Consider the following 26597-nt stretch of genomic DNA (forward strand, 5'->3'; position numbering starts at 1 on the left):
GCAGCTGGGTGAAGATGCTAGTCAGGAGCGCCATTGTGGTTATTCACATTCAATACATTTTAATAACAAGTAAATTGCAAAATGGCTTGCATTTCCAAGTGTTATCCAGCAATATCCAGTTATAGAAATGGGAATAATCCTTTGACCATAGGCCAAATTTATACTTACCATGCATATTGTCGTTTTTTCATGTACCAATGTTGCATTGCATAGCCTGTGCCAACATTCTTTTTGATATCCTTGGTGTTTTTAGCAGGGGACAGAAAAAGGGGTTCTGCCCAGTTTGAAATGTGGCGCCTGGGTCACTCCCTCTGTTGGTGTAGCACCAGCACTGGTCACCGCACAGCACCTCATCTCTAAAGTTAGGGACCCACCAAGAGGCTCCCCGTCACGTGGCAGTGGGCTTCATATATTATGACCATAATGTTAACTAAGAACCTTGTGTTTCGTTACAAATCCGCATTAGATCAATATATATGTTTTTGATGTGCGTAAAAATCATAAATACTCCCAATCAAAGAAAAAAAAGTCATGGCTTTTAAAGTAATATATACTAAACACTGCTACTCTATGCCTTAAAGGCCCAATATACCTTGACTCTGAAGCGGTTAAAGTGATTCTCTACTGGTTATCCTTAAAGGGTTGGTCCGAAACTAACATTGACTTAAATCCTAAATGTGAAATCTTTTTAATATAATAATCAAATCGCTTTTCTAATATACTTTAATTAAAATATCCTTTATTTTTTTAACTTCCAGTTTGATGACGTCTCATTTGAGAATCCACAGTGCATGCTGGGATACTCAAACAGGACATCATCAGGGGGCAGAGGCTGCAACCTCTGCCTCCACCCTCAGACAAAGCATCATCAAATCAGGGGTTGGGTTAGTCCCTGCTCTAGTATTCATCGGTTGACAATTCCAACACATGCTCAGTACAGGATCCCTGCTCACTGTGCGATATTACTTTTCAATGCACAATGACAGTGCACTTCACTCGCCAGCTCTAATGAGAAGTAACAACCTGTTAAGTGAGTGCACTGTCAGTGTGCATTGTAAGGAGAGAATGCAGCGAGCAGGAAAAAAAGTGACCCGCCCTCCCCCAAAACAGACATCACTGATGACACTTTGTTTCAGAAGGGAGCTGCGGCAGTGAATATGACTTATATGATCAATGACTTCCCATTTGAGTATCCCAGCATGCAGTGGGGGATTTCTCAAACAAAACATCATCAAACTGGAAGTTAAAAAAATAAATAAATAAAGCAGATAGGGCAGAGAAGGAATGGAAGGGACTTTTCAATTAAAGTACACTATATTAGAAAAGAGAATATATTACATTACATATAGACATTTAGAAATAAATTAACATTACCTTTGGACCATCCCTTTAAGTTTTTTTAAGACCAATATTTTCTGCTAATCTTTTTATATAACGGTACCTTTTATAGTGATCAGCTCCTTTTTTTTATTATAAATCCATACATAGAAAATTAGAAAAGTTATAGGGCTTAAAACATTGAGAAACAAACCAAATTTTTTTTTTATTATTATCATGTTTTTTGGGGGTTTTTTTATCAAGAAGTTATGCATTGAGTCTGCCTTGAGTTTGCATGTTCTCCCGGTTTTTGTGTTCATTAACTCCAGTTTCATCCCACACTTCAACATACTAATAGCTAATCTAGATTGTGAGCCCCAAAGGGGACAGCAAAGATGATGTCTGTCAAGTTTTTTGGAATTAATAGCACTAAATAAGTAAGTTAAACAAATAAATAAAGTTAATCAGCACAGAACTCTGAATTTTAGGGTAAGAAAATGCAAAATGACATTTCATGATCAGGTAGTTACTTTGGCTATATGAATAAAAATAGAGTAAAAGAATAAATCGCAGAGATGCGCCTACCCATGGTATCGTTGAGATCGGCCACCTTAGTCATCAGACTGCTCTGCTTCTCCATATCATTCTTCTTGAATTCTGAGACTGAATGTATTAAAGTATCGGCAATTAAAGGTTTAATTTGTTAATTAAGATTGAATTGCTAATTAATGCTAATTAAAATATGATTGTTTTAATTTATGAATCAGTCTGGATGTGTTATCAAAGTCAGAAATGTGATTCTTTGAAATGCTATGGCATTTTAAAGGATAACCTGCTTTTAAAACCCAGGCAGTAATGATATGACACGGTTGACTAGCCAAGAGGCCAGTGCCAGGCAACTTCTGTTCCTTGCCTCTAAGCTTTCGGGTTTTTCCCTATGTGTATATATACAAGGAGAGACCTTTGAATCAATGGGAGTGGGTCAGGAAGAAGCCATCGTCGACCTACCCAGGACTAGTCTTCCTAGTTGCATCATCCCTTGCGTGCTTTTCAAAGTAGATGCCGTGGTGTAAGGCTGCGTGCCCACTATCAGGAATAGTAGCGTTTTGGACGCAACATATTTTTACTGCTTCCAAAATGCTGCGTTCTACATTTCAAGCATAGTGGATGGGATTTATAGAAATCCAATGCCTACTGTGCTTTTTTTAACGCTGTGTAAACTGACCTGCGGTGCAGGTTTCCAAGCCACAGCATGTAATTTTCTGTAGCTGAATTTTTCCCTGAATAGACTCTTATACAGTATATTCGGAATGCAATACCTATTGCCCTATGTAGTCTGAGTACATCTTTCCCTGTAGCTTCACAGGCTGAGTTTGCCCCAGGCCCCCGACGTCCATCTCGCGGTTGCCCCAGGCCATTAGACGGAATCACACAGAAGAGTATTTTTGGCAATCCACTGCCCCGAGTATTAGGCGCATGCTGTCCCTAGCAGCCTCTGGCCTAGACCTGCTGCTTCACAGTCTGCTCTCCACACACTAACTGCCCTGTCAGTTCCTGAACCTGATTCTAACTCTCAGTTCCCCTTCCCAAACTGGGCCGGCCAATATAGTTAACCCTGTCTTAGCTAACTGCAGCCCCAGTGGGTATCATGCTTTCATAACATACATGAACATCAAATGCACGTAACCTTTGGAGTGTCAGGGAGCAATCCATCAGTTCCCACCACTGCTACACGGTAAATCAGCATAGTTCTAAAAGACAAATGCGTAATGTAGAACGCAGCGTTTTGGATGGAGCAAAAATATGCTGCTTCTAAAACACTATTATTACTGATCGTGGGCAAGCAGCCTAAGAGAGCGGGCATGAATAAATAAAGATTATCTTCATTTGTGTTCTATATGTCTGTGCTTTCATATTGCCCCCTAGACTTTCTCTTTCTTATCTGTCTAATGGCTTTACAATTCCGTAAAAGGGTTGTCCAGGCTTGGAGTACAAGTCTGCAATCACACAGAGTGACTGCAGACCCGTGAATTCTCACGACATGCACAGTGCACGCTGTCAGAAGTCTTCGGCAACGGGAGAGGGCGGTCATGTGACTGCAAGTATGTGATTTACATGCTTATGGCCACATTAAGACTAGACATGTCCGACCTCACTCAATACACTTGTATTGATCGTGGCTGTGCATGTCTAATCGGCGCTTGTCTGTAAAGTATGTAAATTGAATACTTGCTGTTACGCTCCCACCTGCTCCCGTTGCCGGCACAAAACAATCCTGACAGCGTGTACTGTGCACGCTGTGCTATGAGGAATCACAAGTCTGCAATCACATAGAGTGACTGCAGACTTTTGCCCCAACCCTGGACAACCCTTTTAAGGGTGGAGTGCACCACTTTTCACCGGCCAAGCAGTATCAGCATCCAAGAAAAAACCTCTAAAAACTGGGTCAGCGGAGTTAAGAGTTCAAGCAACACATGTCATTGCAGAGACTGGAGAAGACCTCCAGAAAAGGTTTAGTACCTTGACACTGGTTATGGGAGAGTGGTAATGACAAGTAACTCCGCTTTAGGGCTCAATCACATGACCGATTATATCGGAACAGTGCTATCTGTAATTTTCACAAATAGCACTAGTACCCACAAAATTCTATGGGGCTGTGCCCATGTCTGACATGGTTAGGGTTAAATACAAGAGACAATAGTCGGACCGTTCTTCTGGTGTGCACGTACCCTCAGTCAGGGTATTTAGATACATGTCAAAGGAAGCCTAGCTACATTATATTGTTCAGACTATTCATGGTGTGATAACAAATCGAAACCAGTAATGAAGAAACAATGTCATATTCATGAATCTAGCTGCCTATATTTAGAGGAATAGAAGTTTAGAATATATTGATGATATTACCAATTTGTTCTGCATCTGCCACTTTTCTTGAGATAGCGATGTCTATAAAAAAAAAAAAGAAAATCATCACAAGTATAAATCCTTTATAAGTTCAACTCATAGTGACTCTAATAAGGTTAATGGGTGCCTGAAACGTGATGAGACCCACGCTATGACAATGATCGGTGGCCTGTGAATGAAGACAGGATCGAAATGAACAAGCGGGGAAATGAACGGACAAGGTCTGGCAAAGGTGTGTAGTCATTTATTTTCACCTTAAATTTATTATGTACTGGGGTCTAATGAGACCATACAACATAATAAGACACATATGATTTGCATCAGATAAATTTTACAGTATGTGAATTGAAATTTCTGGCCGAATTTGAGCCAATATACAGAATTAAAATTTTGGCTGACTCCTTCAATACTAATATAAAAGTTTTTTTGCTTTCTTTCATAATAAAATTAAAAAGTAAAAAAAAACAGCTATTATCTATAATTGGCTGATGTTATATTACTAGTTAAATGTCAGCTATATGCCAGATTCATAAAATTATTGTTTGTTTCTACTTAGTTTTTCAGATATTCTTTGAATGTTCAGTTTTCTAGATAAGATGGACTTATAGAAACCAGACATTTTGACAAGTTTTAAGGCATAAAGGTCTTAATGATTGTTTATATTTTGCTTTGTTACGAGTTGCTTAATTTGCACTGATGTGCAGCATTCTTTGGTTTGGGCATGTGCAAAAGCCTTATGGCTGTGAGCCAGAATTTTGACATAAATACTGCACTTTTTGGGGGGGATGAGCCAGACCTTCAAAACTATGGTAATGATTTTCCATGCACGTATTTCTTTTATCTCTTACCCATCCATTATTAATTGTAACTCATATGCAATATACATTTTTTTTATTCAGATCACCTGTGAAGAGTAGATCTTCCCTAGTAGACCATATTTCCTTATCACTTGTACAGAGAGATAAATATTGCAATGTAAAGCCATCCATCAACAGGGATAATAGAACGTATTATGCTCAGGAAGAGCATTTGCTTAGCTTTTACTCACAACGAAAGAATATGAATCCAGTGAAGACTGCAAAGGCGATGAAGATGATGACAATCAACATCGTCAGGAACACCAACATGCACCTTTTAGGCCTTCTAGATCTTGGCTTATTAACATTTGATATAACTGAAACACAAAACTTTAATGGTAGATCGTATAAGTGCTTTTATTGGATTAGAGTGAAAAAAAATCATAGTCTGAATTACCTTCCAAGTCTGGAAATGTGGTATTTCCCAAAACTGATGCCATTTTGACCTCTATAAAAATAGCAAGAAATGACAAAGGAATAATATTACAGTCCATACAGTCCGTCTATCTATCTGGAAGGATCAGACTGCCATCAATCCATGGTAGGCCAGAGAGCCGAGCCTGAAGGAAGCAGCTGAAAAACCCAGCCTGGAGGTAACAGCTGAGGATCCAGCCTCAGTGAATCTGCCTCAGTTGAATAATGAAGAAGGGATTCAAGGTGATGGTGAAGAAGGTAAATAAGGGAGACTGAGAAAGGTAAAATGTGAAATAAAAGGAAAATCTGGTGAATGACAAGAATGGGGGAAAAATGAAAAATATGCAGAAGAGTAGGAGGGTGAAAAAGAAGGAGATGTAATAATAGAAAGAGGTAACGGAGGTGAAAGAACAGGCTGTGAAGAAGGAGAGAGTGAAAAAAGAGAGTGCTGATGTGTTGAAGCAGGTTGAAGTAGAACGAAATGGTGAAGAAGGTAAATTAGAAGAAGGTTAAAGTGAAAGGAGAATGTAAAGCAAAGAGTGAACAATGAGGAGAAGAAGGTGATGAATCAGAAGGAAGTGAAGTAAAAGAAGGTGGTAAAAGAGATGAAAGAAGAGTCGGTGAAAGAGGAGGTGGAACTGTAGATAATGATGAGGTGAAGAAAGAAAGGACGGAAATGGTGAGGAAGGTAAATGAGAAGGAGGAGGTAAAGGAGAATGTGAATGTAAAGTAAAACCAGAATAAGGTGAAGTTAAAAAAGGGGTAAAAAAACGGATGGGAATGTGAAGAAGGAAGTGAAGGAGAAAATGCTAGAAAATTTTAGTTGATCAATTGAAAAAGAAGAATAATATATTCCAGAGATTGCTAATAGATCAGATTTCTACAACCCCTGGCAAAAAATTTGGAATCACCGACCTTGGAGGATGTTCATTCAGTTGTTTAATTTTATAGAAAAAAAGTAGATCACAGACATGGCACAAAACTAGAGTCATTTCAAATGGCAACTTTCTGGCTTTAAGAAACACTAAAAGAAAACAAGCACAAATGTGCACAAAAAAATGTGGTAGTCAGGAATGGTTACTTTTTAACCAAGCATAGGGCAAAAATTATGGAATCACTCAATTCTGAGGAAAAAATTATGGAATCATGAGAAACAAACAAACAAAAAACACTCCAAACCATCACTAGTATTTTGTTGCACCACCTCTGGCTTTTAGAACAGCTTGCAGTCTCTGAGGCATGGACTTAATGAGTGTCACACAGGACTCGTCATCAATCTGGCTCTAACTTTCTCTGATTGCTGTGGCCAGATCAGCTTTGCAGGTTGGAGCCTTGTCATGGACCATTTTCTTCAACTTCCACCAAAGATTTTCAATTGGATTGAGATCCGGACTATTTGCGGTCATGTCATTGACCTTATGTGTCTTTTTTCAAGGAATGTTTTCACAGTTTTTGCTCTATGGCAGGATGCATTATCATCTTGAAAAATGATTTCATCATCCCCAAACATCCTTTCAATTCATGGGATAAGAAAAGTGCCCAAAATATCGACATAAACTTGTGCATTTATTGAAGATGTAATGACAGCCATCTCCCCAGTGCCTTTACCTGACATGCAGCCCCATATCATCAATGACTGTGGAAATTTGCATATTTTCTTTAGGCAGTCATCTTTATAAATCTCAATGGAACGGCAAACAAAAGTTCCAGCATCATCACCTTGCCCAATGCAGATTCATGATTCATCACTGAATATGACTTTCATCCAGGCATCCACAGTCCACGACTGCTTTTCGTTAGCCCATTGTAACCTTGTTTTTTTCTGTTTAGGTGTTAATGATAGCTTTCGTTTAGCTTTTCTGTATGTAAATCCCACTTCGTGCAGGCAGTTCCTTACAGTTTGGTCACAGACATTGAGTCCAGTTTCCACCCATTCGTTCCTCATTTGTTTTGTTGTGCATTTCCTGTTTTGGAGACATATTGCTTTAAGTTTCCGGTCTTGATGCTTTGATGTCTTCCTTCGTCTACCAGTATGTTTGCCTTTAACAACCTTCCCATGTTGTTTGTATTTGGTCAAGATTTTAGACACAGCTGACTGTGAACAACCAACATCTTTTGCAACATTGTGTGATGATTTACCCTCTTTTAAGAGTTTGATAATCCTCTCCTTTGTTTCAATTGACATCTCTTGTGTTGGAGCCATGATTCATGTCAGTCCACTTGGTGCAACAGCTCTCCAAGGTGTGATCACTCCTTTTTAGATGCAGACTAATGAGCAGATCTAATTTGATACAGGTGTTATTTTTGGGTCTGAAAATTTACAGGGTGATTCCATAATTTTTTCCTCAGAATTGAGTGATTCCATAATTTTTCCCCTATGCTTTGTTAAAAAAAGTAACTATTACTGACTACCACATTTTTTGCTCTTGTTTTCTTTTAGTGTTTCTTAAAGCCAGAAAGTTGCCATTTGAAATGACTGTAGTTTTGTGCCATGTCTGGGATCTGCTTTTTTTCTACAAAATTAAACAACTGAATGAACATCCTCCAAGGCCGGTGATTCCATAATTTTTGCCAGGGGTTGTATGAGACACAACACTATTCGCATTGACTCTCAATGACTAGATGGTTACCTGCTATATCTGAAAATGCTGAGTTAACTGCTCCTGAGGAAAAATCAAGACCTGAAAATGGAAACAATGAAATGTCAAACTGAAGCTTTTATGTCCATATCATTGTAGCAGAGCCAAATTGTCACTTGGCACTTTGGAGCTGCATTATTGATGCATTACAATATTGACCGGTGAATTTCCTATGGAACTTATTATGCTTTTTTTAAGACAATGGAGGTTGGAGAACAGTTCTTCTTCCTGGCAATGTTATTGGGATTAATGGCAGTTACCTTATTGTGTTAGCCCCATGATATTAAATTTGCCTTCAGCGAGAAGGGTATAGAGGAGGTTGCCCCAGGTGACAAATTTTATGAGGGTGCAAAATTTGGCTTCTGCTCAACTGTTGCTTATTCTTTGAGTAGCACAGGGGTGTAGTAAGTGATGGCTCTACAGCAGCTGGAGAACTAGAGAAAAGCAACTAGGGGCTGCTTTGACAATTCAGTTGGTGCCACGGTGCCAATAGCTCCTATGTAGAGCGCAACAATTAAGATGAGTTTCTCACTGGCTGCTGCGCTCTTCATAGACAGTGACTGTGATGACAAGGTTCTCAGAATGATAAAATGAGTTTCATTACTATATTATTACTTTCCTATTATTCTAATATTATTATAATTATATCAGTATGTTATTATTCTTGGGGGCTAAAAGATTCGATACTGGACTGGTATAAAGAACTCAGGGAGTTGTAACGGTCTATGGCTTTGGGGGGGGGGCAGAAAATACTTGACTTGGCTCAGGCACTGGAAACCTATGCTACATTCTGTCTACTTTATATAATATTACCCTCTCAAGTGTCCCAGGGTCACCCTTAGGGAAGTGCTACCCACAAGGTTACACATAGATCATAATGCCCCTGCTGTTGGTGGCCTGGTACTTGTGCCTTGCAACCACCATGAATCTTTATAATACCTGCATAGGGGTTTTGTTTAGACGTAAATAAAACTGCTAATAGAAAATCTTATTATAGAGGTGTTACTTGATCACCATATGTTGGTATATATTACATGATTTTTCTGTGTACACTGTATGACAGTACACAGTAGTTGAAGGTAGAGGACCTGTAGAATGACAATTTTCTATGCTTTATATTCTCACCTATATGCGGTGAGTGAAATTTCGAAGTCTCCTTAGGAAAAATTTCTATAGATAGAAAAAATATATGTAATTTATGAGCAGTAATAAAAGACATAGCACTATTATATAGTAGACTATATACTGTAGATCCGTCATCAACACCTTAAGGGATGCTCACTTTACCTTCATCACTATGTCATAAAAAGTGATGTGAATGATTTATAAATATATAATATATATATATATAATATAAGTTTCTAAACAACATACTTTTCCATATATTTGCAGAAAACAACTGGAATAAATACATTGATAAGTCTATGCTATCAGCCAAACACCAACTTATTTTTACAAAAGAAATTAAAAATTGCTGCCTTTATTATGATTTATACAGTTTGGATTTATACACTTGATATTAAAACTCATTGTTAGCTTGTAAAATCTCTATGAGTGAGCTAACCCTGGATACAGCCGATGAAAAATGTTTTGACTACATGTTAAGTTGCAGTAAAAGGAGTTCAAGTGACCTTCCATCCTGAAACTGAAAAGTGACTAAATATTTCTCATATATAGTCACCTCTCTGACCTTTCCCGGCGCCTGTGCACTGCAGTACTTTGCTCTGCCCTCAACAGGGCAGACAAAGTACACCTGCGCCGGAGCCGCAGCGTGAAGACAAGAAGAGGACGTCATCATAAGAAGATGTGAGGCCTCGGACAGCGATGCCCATCGGACCAGAACCGGACCGGACCGCCCCTGGGTGAGTATAACCTCTTTTTCTCATCTTTCAGGATACATTGGGGGCTTATCTACAGCATTACAGAATGCTGTAGATAAGCCCCTGATGCTGGTGGGCTTAGCTCATCTTCGATTTTGGGGGTGACAGGTTCCCTTTAAAAAGTAGATCCACGTTTGTATTTTGTCTGAGGAGTAAAAAGGTACCTGGGAGTCTGCATGACCACCTCAACAATCACCCAGATTTAAGCATTTTCCGTTGGCTTGCTTGCTTGAGGGAGTGCCAAGCACTCCTTAAGGAAATGTCCAGCATGACCACAATAGAGGCAGAACCCAAGACTGTGCCGACATCTCCTATAAATGGTCCGAGAGCTGGCAAATCCAATCTACATTGGTTCTGCCCCAGGTAAGTGGATGGACTCGGGAAGAATGACCAAAAACCCTTGTCGCTGATCACATGTGTCCCGAATGCTATGATCCAGTCAAATGACCTGAGTCATTGCCTCCCCTAAGGAACGAGGTGGAGTACACAGAACCACAACATCCTTAAGAGTATAAGAAAGACTTCTGTGGAACTGGCACCTGTGAGCTGCATCATTCCTCAGAAGACCATTGCAGGAATTTGAACTATAATCCTCAGCAGTGTGGTCCCCATCTGTCAGATTCAGGTTCTTTGCCTTTCCCTGAATACCCTAAACTGGTCTTTCTCTCCTGAAAATGTATCAGGAAGTGACACTACTGGTTCAGGAGAGTCCAACTGCACGTCAGTAGGTACTGAAGCATTAACTACAGTCAGTAGCTGAGGCTTTGGGAAGCACCTATGGTACTACAAAGCTGACCCTGCAGCTGGGACTGTGAAGATTCTAGCTTCTGGTGCTCCCTGGCCAGATCCTGGAAAATCTGGGGCAGATTCACCATCTAATCACAGAGTATACGAACTGAATCCACTGGTGGGAAAAAAAGTGTATGGCACATGGCCAATCATAATGTGATGCCAGTCACTACTCACGGTGTTGGATGTTTTGATCTCCCCGAGGTCATTCATCCTTATGTTTATAGTCTTTTCACTAGGCACTGCTCCTAATAGCCAGTTTCCTACTCCACACTGATGAGGGGCAAATACCCCGAAACAGCTGTCTGTGGATGGATACCATGTTTTGGCATAGGTGGTTTTCCTTTTTGGATGCTGCCCTTCCCGTGGTTGTTCCTTCAAGGTGAAAGACCTGGCTATTCATTGCTTGCGTTGAGAAACACGTGATGGTGTCTCCGTGGCTTTTTTACATGCAACTACTCACGGACAGGCCGTGATGCAGGGTGGTCATAACATTTTAGGGTTAGAAACCAAAACAGCACGTTGTAACTAAAGGAGGAAAGTCAAAGGCATAGTCCAGTCATGGTCCGAGGTCAGAATACCAGGAAGATAGCAAATCAGAGCAAAGGGGCTAGGCAAATGGATGGTCAGAATGAGGTCCAATATCAGGCAGCAATAGATCAACAAATAAAGCACAGGAATACAAAGCACACAAACACCAATGAGGTATTGCTATGATTGCTATGATTGACAGAGATCTGGTAATGACAGCTTAATTAAGTGCTGGGCAATCACTTAAAACAGGGAACACCTGTAGGAAGCGCAGGACCTCCCAGTCTCAGATTGGATGGCTGAGCTGTGTATCAAAATACTGACAGTTCAGCACTTCCCCGCACTAGATTTGACAACTGAGGTGTCATCTCTGCATCCAAGACACACTAAATGGAAGAAGAATCATGACATAGACCATGGACATTATTTTATGGCAGACATCAACATCAAGACTAGGGTAGAAGGCAGAGTATTTTCTATAAGAGGTGGGAATGACCCAGGGTTAAAAGAGGGAGCACCTGAAGGAAGCTCAGCACCTCCTATTGTTGAATCGGAAGGCAGATAATTTTCTATGTGGACCAACATCTAAGAAAATCCATATCCACTCAAGTTGATGTGCAGCTAGTGATAACTGTAGATGATGGAAAGTGGGATAGGGAAAATGAATGCATAGACCAAGGGAGGAAATACAGGCGATAAGCTTGAGATCAAAATGATCAAAAGTCTTTGGTGTTTGCCAGCATTAATAGGTCTAAAAAGTGCCCAAATCATGCAATCTTCTATGGAGTGTTGAGCCACTGCATATATGATGGATAATGATTAGTTCAGGCAGGTAACGTCTCATATATAAAACTGTCTACAGATCATAACATGTTGACATGACCTACTGATGTTATAATTCTTGGTTATGCTTTCTTTTTGTTGCCCCAAAACTTGCATCTGCAATTCTAGGCCAAGGAAGAGTAGCTTTTTAAACCCTATGGAACAAAGCACCTGTCTGGTGTTATTGCCAAGACACTGTGCCCTAAATTATGCTCTTAGATATTAAACTGAATGGAGAAAACAAATACAAATTCTGGAGTAATAAAACCCGCATTAAAGAATCCATGACTTACCTTTCTGAGGAGTTGTCCAAACTGATGGATGTTGTTTTGCCGACTTATCCATACCTGTAGTTCAGGTAACATATGTTACTCTTAGTTAGGCTATTTTACAACATTAATTTTTGCACAGAATGTTAGAGATCGGTTGGATGTTGCTACGTCCTCCATCTACCAAGACCAGGCAACAATGTGGATGCTCCAACAGGAAGTCACAACATAGGAAACAGTTCAACATTTTTGACTGGAACGGTTTCAGTGGGAGGTATAGTCTTTGAACATTACAGTTACTTTATACAAGTTGTTAGTAGTAATTTCTAATATTCTTTTTCTCACTACTTTAGATGCATTTTCACTGGCATTAGCCCTTATTCTGACTCAGCATTCTCAGGATTTCCTTTGAGCCTAGCCAGGATTCACACTTCACCACTCCACTGGACTCACTCACGCATCTACTCTGCAACCCTCCCACAGGGGTAGGGCATCTCTCTCACCAGATGCACCCTGTCTGACCTGTTTCTACTTCGGTGTCATAGTCCTATCCACAACCAAATATTTAAACCATTTATAGCCCCAAGGACTCTTTCACACTCCAAGACTACCGTTCACATGACAATCTCTCTCACAGCAAGCTCTTTTCTGGTCATGTACTCAGTCAAGGCTGCGGGCATGCTCTCTTTTGCGTGCCTTTGCTTTGCTTCACCTCTCACTCTCAGTAGCAGCTTCACACCAGAGACAGTCAAATAGACAAACACCCATCCATTGATATAGGCAGCACCCTGTTAAAGCCAGGGGTGGACATAACATTGGTGCAACCTGTGCAGCCACACAATGACTCAAGGATTCAAGAGGTAAAGGGCCCATTTCCACCCCAAACAGGTGAAATTGTGCATTATGATAAGCTGTTGGACTGCAAGGGGCCACTGTATTGTTTTTGCACATGGGGCCCTTTTCTGTTTGTGTCCACCAGTGGTTAAAAATACGGGTCCATCCCTCACCAAAAAGTCACAAGCTGTTTTGGGCACCCATCAGCTGCTCAAGTCTTTCCTGCCTGATCTTACTGATGGGAAAACAACACTTCATGCATTTGGTCATGCTGGGAGCATTCTGAAGCTTACCCAAACATAACATAAACCACCATGTTCCCGCTCAACTCCAAACTACTCAATGAATTTTTGCTCCATTTGAGCACCACACACAGCAGCTTTCATGTGTTCTACTTTAGATATCTCAAGACCACAGACGCATTCACCTAGTAATACTGCCCAGAAGTCATCCAAGCCCAACTGTCCTCTTACCTTCAGGGCTTGTTTCCCAATAAAACCATAACATACACAGGGTATTAGTGTAAAACTTAATAATAAATATATATAAGGGGTTTTCTAGCCATGTACTGTATATAACTAGAGAGGGTAAGTAACATGCTCAGTCCTGGCAGTGTGTAATATAAACACTGTTAGGCCCTGTTCACACTGTCAGTATTTGGTCAGTATCTTACATCAGTATTTGTAAGCCAAAACCATGAGTGGGTGATAAATACAGAAGTGGTGACGTGTTTCTATTATACTTTTCCTCTGGTTGTTCCACTCTTGGTTTTGGCTTACAAATACTGAGGTAAAATACAGACCAAATACTGATAGTGTGAACGTGGCCTCAGGATTTGGCATATTTCACACTCCCGGTGGTCATCATGTGACTGCTCATTGAAGATTTGTGATCACGTGCCGACCATTTGGGAAAAATGGCCTTTTTCAGCAATGTGTTACAACACTGACAAAAACATTACTTTACATTTCAAAGGCAAGTCAATTTTGAGAGCTTTCTTTGTTCTCCTAGCACTTCTGGAGGGCACAACTGGTGCTTTGTCACAAGGGTTGGTGTTCTCATAATCATCATCATCGTCGTCATCATTATCTTTAGTTGAAGTGAAGACTGAAGATAAAGGCAAAGTTAATATGCAATTAATTTTACTTATTTATTGTACGTATAAAGTATCCTTAAAAAATTTTTCTCAACAGTATAAATGTATAAATTGTGAATGGAATGGAAGGATTTTCCATGCAGTGTTTAAAAGCCCTTTCCTATAGAGCTTGCAAGCAGTGACATATCTAGGGGGGGCAGCTGGGGCATGTGCCCCGGGCGCAGCTGGCAGGGGGGCGCAGTTGGGCCGCCTAATGCGGCGGTCCGCAGTGTCTCCCCTGGCAGCTGCATTCTGCTGCCCCCGGACTGGGAGTCAGCTGTTCTCTGTGCCAACTGTCAAGCTGACAGCCGGCACAGAGAAACTGAAGCGCACCGGCTCCCAGTATTCAATTGTACTCGTATCTTACAGACACGAGTACAATTGAAGATCTGACTAGAACGGAGGTGATTTCGGGAGGTAATTATGTCACCGAAAGGGGCGGGGCCTTCTTCAGTCCAGTGAAGACACTAGCAGGAAGCTGCTGAGGCTGATGGAGCCCTGTGAGGAAAGGACTGAGGGTCTGCAGCATGGAACCGTGTGAGGAGATTACCGAGGTGTGTGGGGAATGGGGGGATGATGAGAGGCTGTGTGGGGAATTGAGGGATAATGAGGTGCTGTGTGCGGAATGGGGTGATAATGATGAGGGGCTGTGTAGTGGATGACAAGAGGCTGTGTGGGGAAATGGGTGGATGATGATGAGGGGCTGTGTAGTGTATGATAAGAGGCTGTGTGGGGAAATGGGGGATGATGATGAGGGGCTGTGTAGTGGATGATAAGAGGCTGTGTGGGGAATGGAGGGATAATGATGAGGGGCTGTGTAGTGGATGATGAGAGGCTGTGTGGGTAATGGAGGGATAATGATGAGGGGCTGTGTAGTGGATGATAAGAGGCTGTGTGGGGAATGGGGGGATGATGAGGGGCTGTGTGGGGAATGGGGGGATGATGATGAGGCTGTGTAGTGGATGATAAGAGGCTGTGTGGGGAATGTGGGATGATGATGAGGGGCTGTGTAGTGGATAATGAGAGGCTGTGTGGGGAATGGAGGGATAATAATGAGGGGCTGTGTAGTGGATGAGAGGTTGTGTGGGGTATGGGAGGATGATGATGAGGGGCTGTGTAGTGGATGATAAGAGGCTGTGTGGGGAATGGGGGATGATGAGGGGCTATGTGGGGAATGAGGGCATGTATGAGGAAACATGTATGAGGGCGATGGGATGTGTGCAGACACAGTATAGGGAGTCAGGTGAGCAGACAGTATAGAAAGTGAGGGGGTAAATATATGAGGAAACAGTATGGTGAACAGGAGGGATGTGAGAGGAGACAGTATGAGTTGGGAGGGGAATAGTGTGATGAGACAGTATGGGGGGAGAAAAGTGAGTGGGCACAGAATAGAAACCGAGTAGTGGGTTTGTAGCATGGAGGGACAGTGTAAGGGCACAGCCAGGAGGGGACAGTATACCTAGGAGGGGGAGTGTGATGAGAGAGTATAAATACTGGGCCCTATAGGGGGGACACAGTGTGAGAGAACAGTGTGAGAGGACAGTGTGAGAGGACAGTGTGAGAGGACAGTGTGAAGAGGGGGCCAGTATGGAAAGGAGAGATCAGTGTGAAGAGCATGTACCATAAGTAGGACAATGTGGGGGTCATATTTTGTGCAGACAGTAAGGGGCAATTTTTTATTCAGGAGCATTATAATGACACTTGTATCTTTAAGTTCATCATGTGGAAATTTTTGGCGGAGAAGATGGAAGTCTGCAGAGACGGCTGTGGATGAGAAAACTCATCATGGGGTCTGGACAAGATGAAGAAATGAAGGAGAACGACTCCAGAGGTGACGTCATCTATAAGGTACCTGGATGTAAATGTTATTTGTGATACTAACTAACTCTCATGTTTTTATTTATGTTAGGAGCATTAAAGGGGATGTCCAGGTTTGTAATGAGTCTGCAGTCATTCTTTGTGACTGTAGACTTTTGAGTTTTCACAGTGCGCACTGCACGCTGTCAGGATTCTTTCGTGCCGGCAATTTACATACATGTGGTCACGTGCTGACTAGATATGTGTGGCCTCACTCAATGAAAATGAACTGAGTGAGGCCGGGCACGTCTAGTCGGAATGTGGTCAGAAGTATACAAATCACATACTTGTGCTGACATGACCGTCCACCGACAAAGGAGAATCCTAAAAGTGTGCAGTGCATTAGTTGTGAGAATTCAGAAGCTGCGATGTCAGGATTCAGCTCTGCAGGTTCTAGCAGTCATCACATGGACACTTCACTCATATGCGATTTTCATACTTATGGTCCTGTGACAACGAGCTTCTCTTCTGCTTCTCTGTTATTCACTGAACATTGAGAGCATTAGGGAGAGCGGCTCGTCGGTACATGACTAAGTGTGCAAATCGCATATGTCCTGGGGTGGGCGCCAAACTGAACTCTTGCCCCGGGTGTCAGAAACCATAGATACACCTCTGCTTGCAAGCATCGCTCTGAGGCCATGATCACACACGGTCAGAATTTGGTCAGTATTTTACATCAGTATCTGTAAGCCAAAATCAGGAGAGGAACAATCAGAGGAAAAGTTTAATAGAAACACATCACCACTTCTGTATTTATCACCCACTCCTGGTTTTGACTTACAAATACTGATGTAAAATACTGACCAAATACTGAATGTCTGAATAGGCCCTGAAAATAGATCTGCCCTGCACTTGTCTGATCCTGGAGAGGCAAAGCTGCTTCTGCGTGCAACATCAGGGAGTGTATAGTTTGGACCAACATCTCAAAATATAGAATAGTTAAGTTTTTTCTGCTTTGGACAATCCTTTTTATACAGTTCTCGTTGAATTCAATGTACTGATGTAATCCATAGAACTGCTAAATGGTGAGGGAATCTTCTCACAACCACTCTTACTAACGATTGACGTATTTTAAATGTTTTTTTCCAAACCAGACATTTTTTTCAATTGACGTAATGTTGAGATAATGATATAAAGTATTTCAGCTATCTGTAAGTAATGGCATTTCAGGGTGAGATCAGATTTTTATCATATTGTGATCCGATTTTGTCGGATGAGGAGAAGATGGAGAAAAAAAAAATGTTTCCATCTTCTCCATTAGTCTGCGAACTATGTGAAGTTTTGTCGGATCACACTTGCACCAAAAATACGATTGTCTGCACCTGCTCTAAGTGTGTGCTATCATCAAAGCCTGCAGGTTCTGCTTGTAATACTGTGGCTTACCATATGGTGTGCTGTTAGGTCTGTCTTTAGTCTATAGTCGAAGGTAGGTAGAGATCCAAATGTTATAGCCAAACTTTCCAGTTGAACATCACATTGTAAAACCATAGAGTTGTTCCTTCCCTGCAATCGGTACCCATCAAGCCATATGGGCATAAATGGGGTGGTATACCGATGATGAATTATCACACATTGGTCACAATTCAATTAATTGTTATAGTAGTTATTGAGGTAGAGGTCAATCCTCTATGCAGTGCACTCCAATTCCTCCACATCAATGTTAATTTGCTTTTCAATTCTCCTGCCGATATTTGGGTGAACAACAATAAATCCTACCTATCAGGTTGTCCCTTGCCTCACCTTTGTCAAATACTCATGTTGTGATCAAAATAATAATCATCATTAACTGTGTCACTCTACAAAAAAGTCAGAAACTGTACATTCCTGAAATGCACCTTTTTCAAACATCTGAGCTCCAATCAGGACTAGTTTGGATGGTGCCCTGTACAGTACTGGACACTTTTCCCCCTATCTGTGCACCACAGGAGGAATCACTTTACTACTAAAGGAGTAACATATATCTCTTTGTACCATGTTAGCCAGTAGATAGAAAAATACAAAAATGTGAAAGTCCTCAAAAGGTAACAATCTGGTCCTGATGGACAGCTCCTCTCCCCACACCTTTTGCCATGCGCTAGTGAATGCTGCCGGATCTTCTGGCATTACATGCGGTCTGAGTCGCACTGTTCTGCTCTCCCAACATTACTTAGCCTCATATACATTTTTACTGGTCACTCCTGATCCCTGCATCAGCATCAGCTCAGCACTGGACTGCGCCATCACCAAATTTCTCCAACTACAAATGAGCAACCAGGACACATGGCCAGAAGATGGTGGCCACACTCGAATACCTGCACTAATTAATTTTTATAGCTATTTGTCAGTTGTAAGTGAGACATTCGGTGGTGTTATATCATGAGATGCTGGATAATAAAAGACCCATTCACTATATTGCACAGTGGCTACCCGAGATGCCTGTGTCTACCTCTGGCCACACTGCCGGGTGCGTCATCAACCATAGGCCGTAAGATATGGTCATGGAGTCTTAAGCAGATAAGTTCTCCTCTCTATTGAACTATTTTTCACCTCAAATACCCAAACACTGACAAAAGTTCAATATATTTCTTTATTTTCTAAAGTGTACAGAGTAAATCGAAACTGAAATTATGATATGGAGCATTTCTTATGGTAAATGTTAGTTTTGCTATTTTAGGCTGTCCTTTGGGAACATCTATTTCTGCCCTACCGCAGAGGTTACACTTTGCCCCTTTGCTTCAGGACAGGAAGAACACTTTATGGGTGGTTGATCAAGCAAGACATGGCAGGGTGACTCATAAAAGCCTATCTTAATGTAATGATGCTCAGCCACACCTTAGTAAAGACTATTGATGTCAGCAGTGCACTAGAATGGTCCAGTGAACAGAAAAAAAAAAACAGTTCAAAAACATTGAAATTTAATTCTTATTTGCAATGAGAAGGAACCATAATTGTTATTATAAAAAAACCCAGCCTCTACTAACGTTGTACCAAAATCAGCTGCCATGGGTTCTTCTAAGCAGCTACCTAACACTCTGAAAATGAAAGAGTCTCACAGAGTAGGAGAAGGCTAAATGAAGATAGCAAAGCATTTTAAAGTGTCCCCTGCCTCAGTTTGAAATGTAATTAAGAAATGGCATTTAACAAGAACTGTGGAGGTGAAGATAAAGTCTGGAAGACCAAGCACAATTTCAGTCAGAGCTGCTCGTCGGAATGCTAGAGAGGCAAATCAGAAGCCATGCTTGACTGAAAAAGACCTTCAGGAAGATTTAGCAGACTCTGGAGTTGTGGTACATTGTTCTAATGTTCGAAGACACCTGCACAAATATAGCCTTCATGGAAGAGTCATCAGAAGAAAAACACTTCCGCGTGCTCACCATAATATTCAGCATCAAAAGTATGCAAAAAGTCGCAGAGAAAAAAGCAGAGATGACCACCTGCTCAGGCCTCCAAAACAAATGCACTGGCAGGGGGCAGCGGACCCGATTAATGATGGCTGAAACACAGGTGCGACAATACCGATGAAACAACCACTTTCAATCCAGTGTTGGCTGTTTTTAGTGCACAAAAAGATAAAAGATAATAGTCTGTATGTTGCATTAGTCACAAAGGCAATGCAGAGCATCTGGCTTACAGCCTATTACTAACGCACATACAGGTGGGCCGCCCAGTGCTACAAAATGCATGCTGTGTGAACAGAGGCCTACAGTTTACAGAGCCATCTTGGTCCAACTGCACCCTGCAAGATAAAGTGCAAAAAAAACATATCAATGTATGTAAGGTATTGGTTAATATTGGGGCCACAATACGTAAGCAACCCACGTCAAGGGTCCTTACATTTTGCCAGTCCTAACGCTAAAGATCAAACAAAGCTCACAGACACAAAAAGAGGACTTAAAAAATCCTCCCCAAATTTTTTGGGAAAAAGTATTCAAACGGACATCTAAAAAAGTGTGATACATTTTGGAAACAAGTCCTGTGGACCGATGAGGTTAAAATAGAATTCTTTGGCCACAATGATTAAAGGTATGTGTGGAGAAAAAAGAGCACAGAATTTCAGGAAAAGAACCTCTCACATCCGCTAAGCATTGGGTTGGATCAATCATGCTTTGGGGTTGTGTTGCAGCCAATGGCACATTTCATGGGTAGAGGGAAGAATGGATTTAATAAAATTTTAGCAAATTTTTGGTGCAAACAGAACATCATCTGTTAAAAAAGCTGACGTTGAAAAGAGGATGGCTTCTACAAATGGATAATGATCGTAATCACACATCAAAAACCACAATAGACGACCTCAAAAGACACAAGCTGAAGGTTTTTCAATGACCCTCACAGTCCCCTGATCTGAACATCATTGAAAATCTGTGGCTAGACCTCAAAATAGCAGAGGATGTAAGACAACCCAGGAATCTCACAGAACTGGAAGAATTTTCCAAGGAAGAATGGATGAACATCCCTCAAACAAGAAATAAAAGACTCTTGTCTGGCTATAAAAAGTATTTACAAGCTGTGATACTTGACAAAGGGTGGCTACTAGGTACTAACCATGCAGGGTGCCCATACATTTGCATCGTCCCACTTTCCTTTCTGTAATTTTAAAATGTCCATAGAATGTAAGTCCGCAAGGACAGGGTCCTCTCCCCTCTGTACCAGTCTGTCACTGTAAACTTGTTTACTGTAAATGATATCTATAACCCTGTATGTAACCCCTTTCTCATGTACAGCACCATGGAATTAATGGTGCTATTTAAATAAATAATAATAATAATAATGTAAGAAATTACAATTTTTTTTTGCCTAAAATACAAAGGAAATGTGTCACTTTTAACTTTAAGCCTTTTAGAGATCATTTCATCTTCAATTTACTTAACTGTTCACAATAACAGTAAACACTATAAACTAGAACACAGAGTTATTGAGGTTTATTATACTAGTGATAAGGAAACTGGATGTAAAAGTGCAAGAGTGGGAATAACCAAAAAAGTTTAAAAAAAAAGCTGAAAAATAAAAACAAAAATTAAATAAATAAATGTAAAATAAAAATAAAAATGTAAATAAAAATGTAAATTGCTTGTTTTATTTCCCGATTAAATACCTTTAAATACTATTTTAAAAAATAATGAAAAAAACTATACATATTTTATCTCCACATCTGTAATTATTAAAATTCCAAATTACCATATCATGGCATTTTTACCACCGGGGTAATGCCATAAAATATATATATATATATATATATATATATATATATATATATATATATATATACACTCACCGGCCACTTTATTAGGTACACCATGCTAGTAACGGGTTGGACCCCCTTTTGCCTTCAGAACTGCCTCAATTCTTCGTGGCATAGATTCAACAAGGTGCTGGAAGCATTCCTCAGAGATTTTGGTCCATATTGACATGATGGCATCACACAGTTGCCGCAGATTTGTCGGCTGCACATCCCAAAGATGCTCCATACAAGGCAGGATGGATCCATGCTTTCATGTTGTTTACGCCAAATTCTGACCCTACCATCCGAATGTCGCAGCAGAAATCGAGACTCATCAGACCAAGCTACGTTTTTCCAATCTTCTACTGTCCAATTTCGATGAGCTTGTACAAATTGTAGCCTCAGTTTCCTGTTCTTAGCTGAAAGGAGTGGTACCCGGTGTGGTCTTCTGCTGCTGTAGCCCATCTGCCTCAAAGTTCGACGCACTGTGCGTTCAGAGATGCTCTTAGGCCTACCTTGGTTGTAACGGGTGGCGATTTGAGTCACTGTTGCCTTTCTATCAGCTCGAACCAGTCTGCCCATTCTCCTCTGACCTCTGGCATCAACAAGGCATTTCCGCCCACAGAACTGCCGCTCACTGGATTTTTTTTCTTTTTCGGACCATTCTCTGTAAACCCTAGAGATGGTTGTGCGTGAAAATCCCAGTAGATCAGCAGTTTCTGAAATACTCAGACCAGCCCTTCTGGCACCAACAACCATGCCACGTTCAAAGGCACTCAAATCACCTTTCTTCCCCATACTGATGCTCGGTTTGAACTGCAGGAGATTGTCTTGACCATGTCTACATGCCTAAATGCACTGAGTTGCCGCCATGTGATTGGCTGATTAGAAATTAAGTGTTAACAAGAAGTTGGACAGGTGTACCTAATAAAGTGGCCGGTGAGTGTATATATATATATACACAGCTCTGGCAAAAAATAAGAGACCACTGCAAAATGTTCAGTTTGTCTGATTTTTTTTCTTTATAGGTGTATTTTTGAGTAATATGTAAATTGTTCTTTTAGTCTATAAACGTCTGACAACATTTCCGAATTTCCAAGCAATACATTTTTTTTTTTTTCTGGCAAAGAAAAATGGTCAAAATAGAACAAAACAAAACAGTGCTTTCAGACCTCAAATAATGCAAAGAAAACAAGTTCAAAATCATTTAGAAACAACAATACTAATGCTTTACCTCAGGAAGAATTTAGAAATCAATATTTTGTGGAATAACCATGATTTTTAATCACAGCTTTCATGCGTCTTGGTATGCTTTCCACCAGTCTTTCACACTGCTTCTGGCACAAAAATGTAAGCAGTTCTTCTTTGTTTGATGGCTTATGACTACACATCATCCTCTTGACTACTTTCTATAGGTTTTCAATGGGGTTCAGGTCTGGAGATTAGGCTGCCCATGACAGGGTTTTGATGTGGTGGTCTCTTACTTTTTGCCAGAGCTGTATATACAGTGGGTACGGAAAGTATTCAGACTCCTTTAAATTTTTCACTCTTTGTTTCATTGCAGCCATTTAGTAAATTCAAAAAGTTCATTTTTTTCACATTAATGTACACGCTGCACCCCATCTTGACTGAAAAAAAAACAGAAATGTAGAAATTTTTGCAAATTTAATGAAAAAAGAAATTGTTATTTGCAGCACGGGGTTGCTCAGTTGTTAGCATTGTTGCTTTGCAGTGCTGCGGTCCTTGGTTGAAATCCCACCAAGGACAACATCTGCAAAGAGTTTGTATGTTCTCCCCGTGTTTGTGTGGGTTTCCTTCTTCAATCCAAAGACATACTGATAGGAAATCTAGATTGCGAGCTCCAATGGGGACAAAGATGCTGATGTCTGTAAAGTTCTGCTTAATATGATGGTATATGAATAATATATATATATATATATATATATATATATATATATATAAAGAATTTCCAATGTCTTACAATTATATGAATCACTGTTAGGTTTAAAATGCTTACTACACGACATCCCACCCGCCGTCTGTGTGCGCCGCCTCCCATATCTCTCCTGTCACTGGACTGGAGATTGCATGCTGCGGACCTACAGAGGCGTAGTTCTCTCCCTGCACACCTGGGGATCCGGTGAGCTTTCTTGGCCGAGCTCTAGTGTCTAGAGGAGAGCAGAGAGCTCACAGTCGGTGAGCAAGCCGGGGACACTACAGCAGCGCTTCCCTCCCTCCGCCTCTTCACGGCAACTGCTGCCACCAGGACTGGTCCACCGCAGGGTATACGCAACATTAGGGGAGGCCCTGTGGAGTTCATCTGACTGCTGGGCACCCCGGAGCCACCTCACTGCTGTTGGGTCCAATTTCCCATTGCGTCTCCTGCCGACTGGTCTCCCGCCGGGGAAGCCAGCTACAGAAGAAGAATCGCCCTCCTAACATCAATGGCAAGGAAAGACTGGTCTCTGACAGCGCTTCTCCGACCCCAGCACTTCTTCTACAACTAGCGGTGAGTCACTCTCTCAGGCGCTGACCCAAGACCATTTCCTAGCAGCCCTTAGGGAAGCAGATTCGGCATAAGGGACTGAGAGCCAAATAACTCCTGTAATTCGGGTTACTTAAAGAGAGCCTTACTTAACTTGACAGATGCAATATTTGGGGGCGAGATAAGGACACCGGCAGATTTCCCACCAAAATTGGCGCCATCTTAAGCTTGCACTTCATTGCGGAGTTCCTGGCTGCACCCTGCTCTGGTGAGGTAACAGTTTAACCCGCCAGCCTCCTCCACCAGCAATTAATCCTGCTGTAAACATAAACTCTTTTTTGTACTCTGGCACTGGCAGGACTGTAATTGAATTGGATTAATCTGTACAAATTTCATTTCAGTCCATATTTTGATAACAAAAGATACAGACATTAAATAGTGCTGTGGCCATTCTCATGATTTTTGAGTAAAATGCACCACCTGCTGGTCATCTCAAAAATATAATGGACACTTTCTAAATATGTCTATCTAACCACATTTGGGGGCCCAACCAGCTATCACAGCACGCCCGTATGAATTTACTAACAGAATGGTACGCAGCAGTAAAGAACGGGCAAAAAGTCTAACCAGAAATTCCTCTATGAACCTGAAGTCAACCGCACACGGAAAACTTGATAAATTTCTAATGAAAAAAATCAGAGACTAGACGGTCCCTGGACAAGTCACAAAGACAGGACAATGAACCCCCTGTACTACCCAAAAATTCGGACATTAGTTCAGATGAGTCAGATTTGGAATCTACCATAGACGATCATGTTCCTATATCACAAAACTTTATGAAAAACTTTTAGCTACTAGCATGAAACCCTTGATTGAAAAAGTCGCCGGCTTAAGGTCTGACGTGAAACATATTGGACATAGAGTTGAAACATTGGAAAGTACCCAGTCCGACCTAATCGAAACCTCTAATACGATGAGAGAGCACTTACTGTCCCACCAAAAACATATAAATCTGGTCTCTCTGGCCATGGAAGACCAAGAGAACAGGAGTAGGAGAACAAATATAAGAATCAAGGGTATACCAGAGTCCTTTGCCCCAGAAGCTCTTAATAAAGTCTGCAAAGATATTTTTTTCTTCCATCCTGAGCCAGGACAGAGAGGACACTATTATAATTGAAAGAGTCCATAGAGCTCTTAGACCAAAACCTAAAGTTTCTGAGCCACCCAGGGATATAATCTGCGGACTTCTCAACTACCTCGATACTGCAGCAATTTTAGCAGGGGCCAGAGAGAATTCCCCATTGACATATGGGGATACGAATTTTCAAATATTTCAAGACATCTCTCCCTCCTCTCTGTCTAAGAAAAGAATTTTGAAACCGCTGACAGCAATACTAGCAGCTAAAGGATTAAGATTTAAATGGCTCTTCCCATTTGGTATTGGGATCACCAAAGATGGCCGTCAGATTACCATGCAAACTCCGGAGGATTTAGAGAACTCTTGGGACTTACTGCATATCAATCCCATTCAATTCCCTTCCTGGATGCTTATGGATCTTGGATTAGACATTCCGAAGCTTGAAGGCAAATGGAGTGGTCCACCAAAAAGAAATCCACCTCTCCAAAGGTCAAGAAGAATTCCTTCAAACGGCATTTAACATGAGAGGACTTTGTGATATCTTTGTCAGTTCCGAACTTAGAGTTCTATTTGCTAGAGTGGAATCTTTCAAGGTTCCCTAGTTTTAACTAAGGCTCTGGAGACCTCTTATCCCTGCTTTCACCCCAGTAATAACTGTATGGTTTATTAACGTTGACATCTGTGAGAGTGGAAGAGGGTGAGGTCAGTTTGATGAGCTTAAATTTATGTGAGAAATTTTGTTGTTTCTTTTATTTCATATAACCTTCTTTGATTGCTGATTGGGTCAACTATGTCTCATTTTTAATGTTGGGGTATTTCCCAGATGAGAATGTTTTGCATATAGTTCTTTGTTGATTAACCTGTTATTCTACCTCAGGTGTACACTTCTGGCATTAGGACTCATTGTTTCATATGCAAATGGCTGAAAGAAACCAGGGAGACTCGATCACCGTGGCCTCATTCAATGTAAAAGGTATTAACGTTCCTCCAAAGCATAGTCAAATACTCATATTATTACGGAAAAACGGTGCACAGATTCTTTTCCTCCAAGAAACACATTTTAAGGAAGGCAGGGCCCCTAACACTTCTTTTTCTCGCTATCCTACGTGGTTCAATAGTTGCTCTTCCTTAGCAGCGAAGGGAGTTAGTATAGCTTTTAAAAAAGGGTTACCTATCACTTTAAAAGACTCCCTAGCAGATGTAGAAGGAAGATATATCTTTGTGAAAGGTCTCTTAGCCAACACTATGATTACATTCGGGAATCTATATGCCCCTAATAAGGGACAAGCGCGCTGGTCATCTTCAGCTTTAGATCCATTGGCTTTGTTTAAAGAGGGTCTTTTGATTCTAGGAGGAGATCTCAATTTAACATTAAATCCGCACCTAGATACATCAAATGGAAAGTCTTCAATACCATTAAATGAGAGGAAAAACATCCCATACAACCTAAACTCATTACATCTGATTGACCCTTGGAGAATTGTACACCCTACTACAAAAGACTTTACCTTTTACTCAACGCCACACGA

At 41.0% G+C, this 26597-nt stretch overlaps 1 protein-coding gene across 1 annotated transcript in view; it reads right to left on the reverse strand.

The window, feature by feature from the left end:
• LOC143774865 (uncharacterized) overlaps nucleotides 1–26597 on the reverse strand; it is a 42284-nt gene that overhangs the window by 10415 nt on the left and 5272 nt on the right. The window contains exons 2-9 of the mRNA XM_077262635.1: nucleotides 14223–14363; nucleotides 12447–12500; nucleotides 9257–9301; nucleotides 8123–8173; nucleotides 5476–5526; nucleotides 5270–5395; nucleotides 4222–4263; nucleotides 1903–1980 (exon numbers count right to left, since the gene is read on the reverse strand). Of these exons, the coding sequence (XP_077118750.1) occupies nucleotides 1903–1980; nucleotides 4222–4263; nucleotides 5270–5395; nucleotides 5476–5526; nucleotides 8123–8173; nucleotides 9257–9301; nucleotides 12447–12500; nucleotides 14223–14363 (588 nt within the window). The remainder of the gene's footprint in view (nucleotides 1–1902; nucleotides 1981–4221; nucleotides 4264–5269; nucleotides 5396–5475; nucleotides 5527–8122; nucleotides 8174–9256; nucleotides 9302–12446; nucleotides 12501–14222; nucleotides 14364–26597) is intronic.

Source organism: Ranitomeya variabilis, chromosome 5 (genome assembly GCF_051348905.1).
Source record: "Ranitomeya variabilis isolate aRanVar5 chromosome 5, aRanVar5.hap1, whole genome shotgun sequence".
NCBI classification, from domain to species: Eukaryota; Metazoa; Chordata; class Amphibia; order Anura; family Dendrobatidae; genus Ranitomeya; species Ranitomeya variabilis.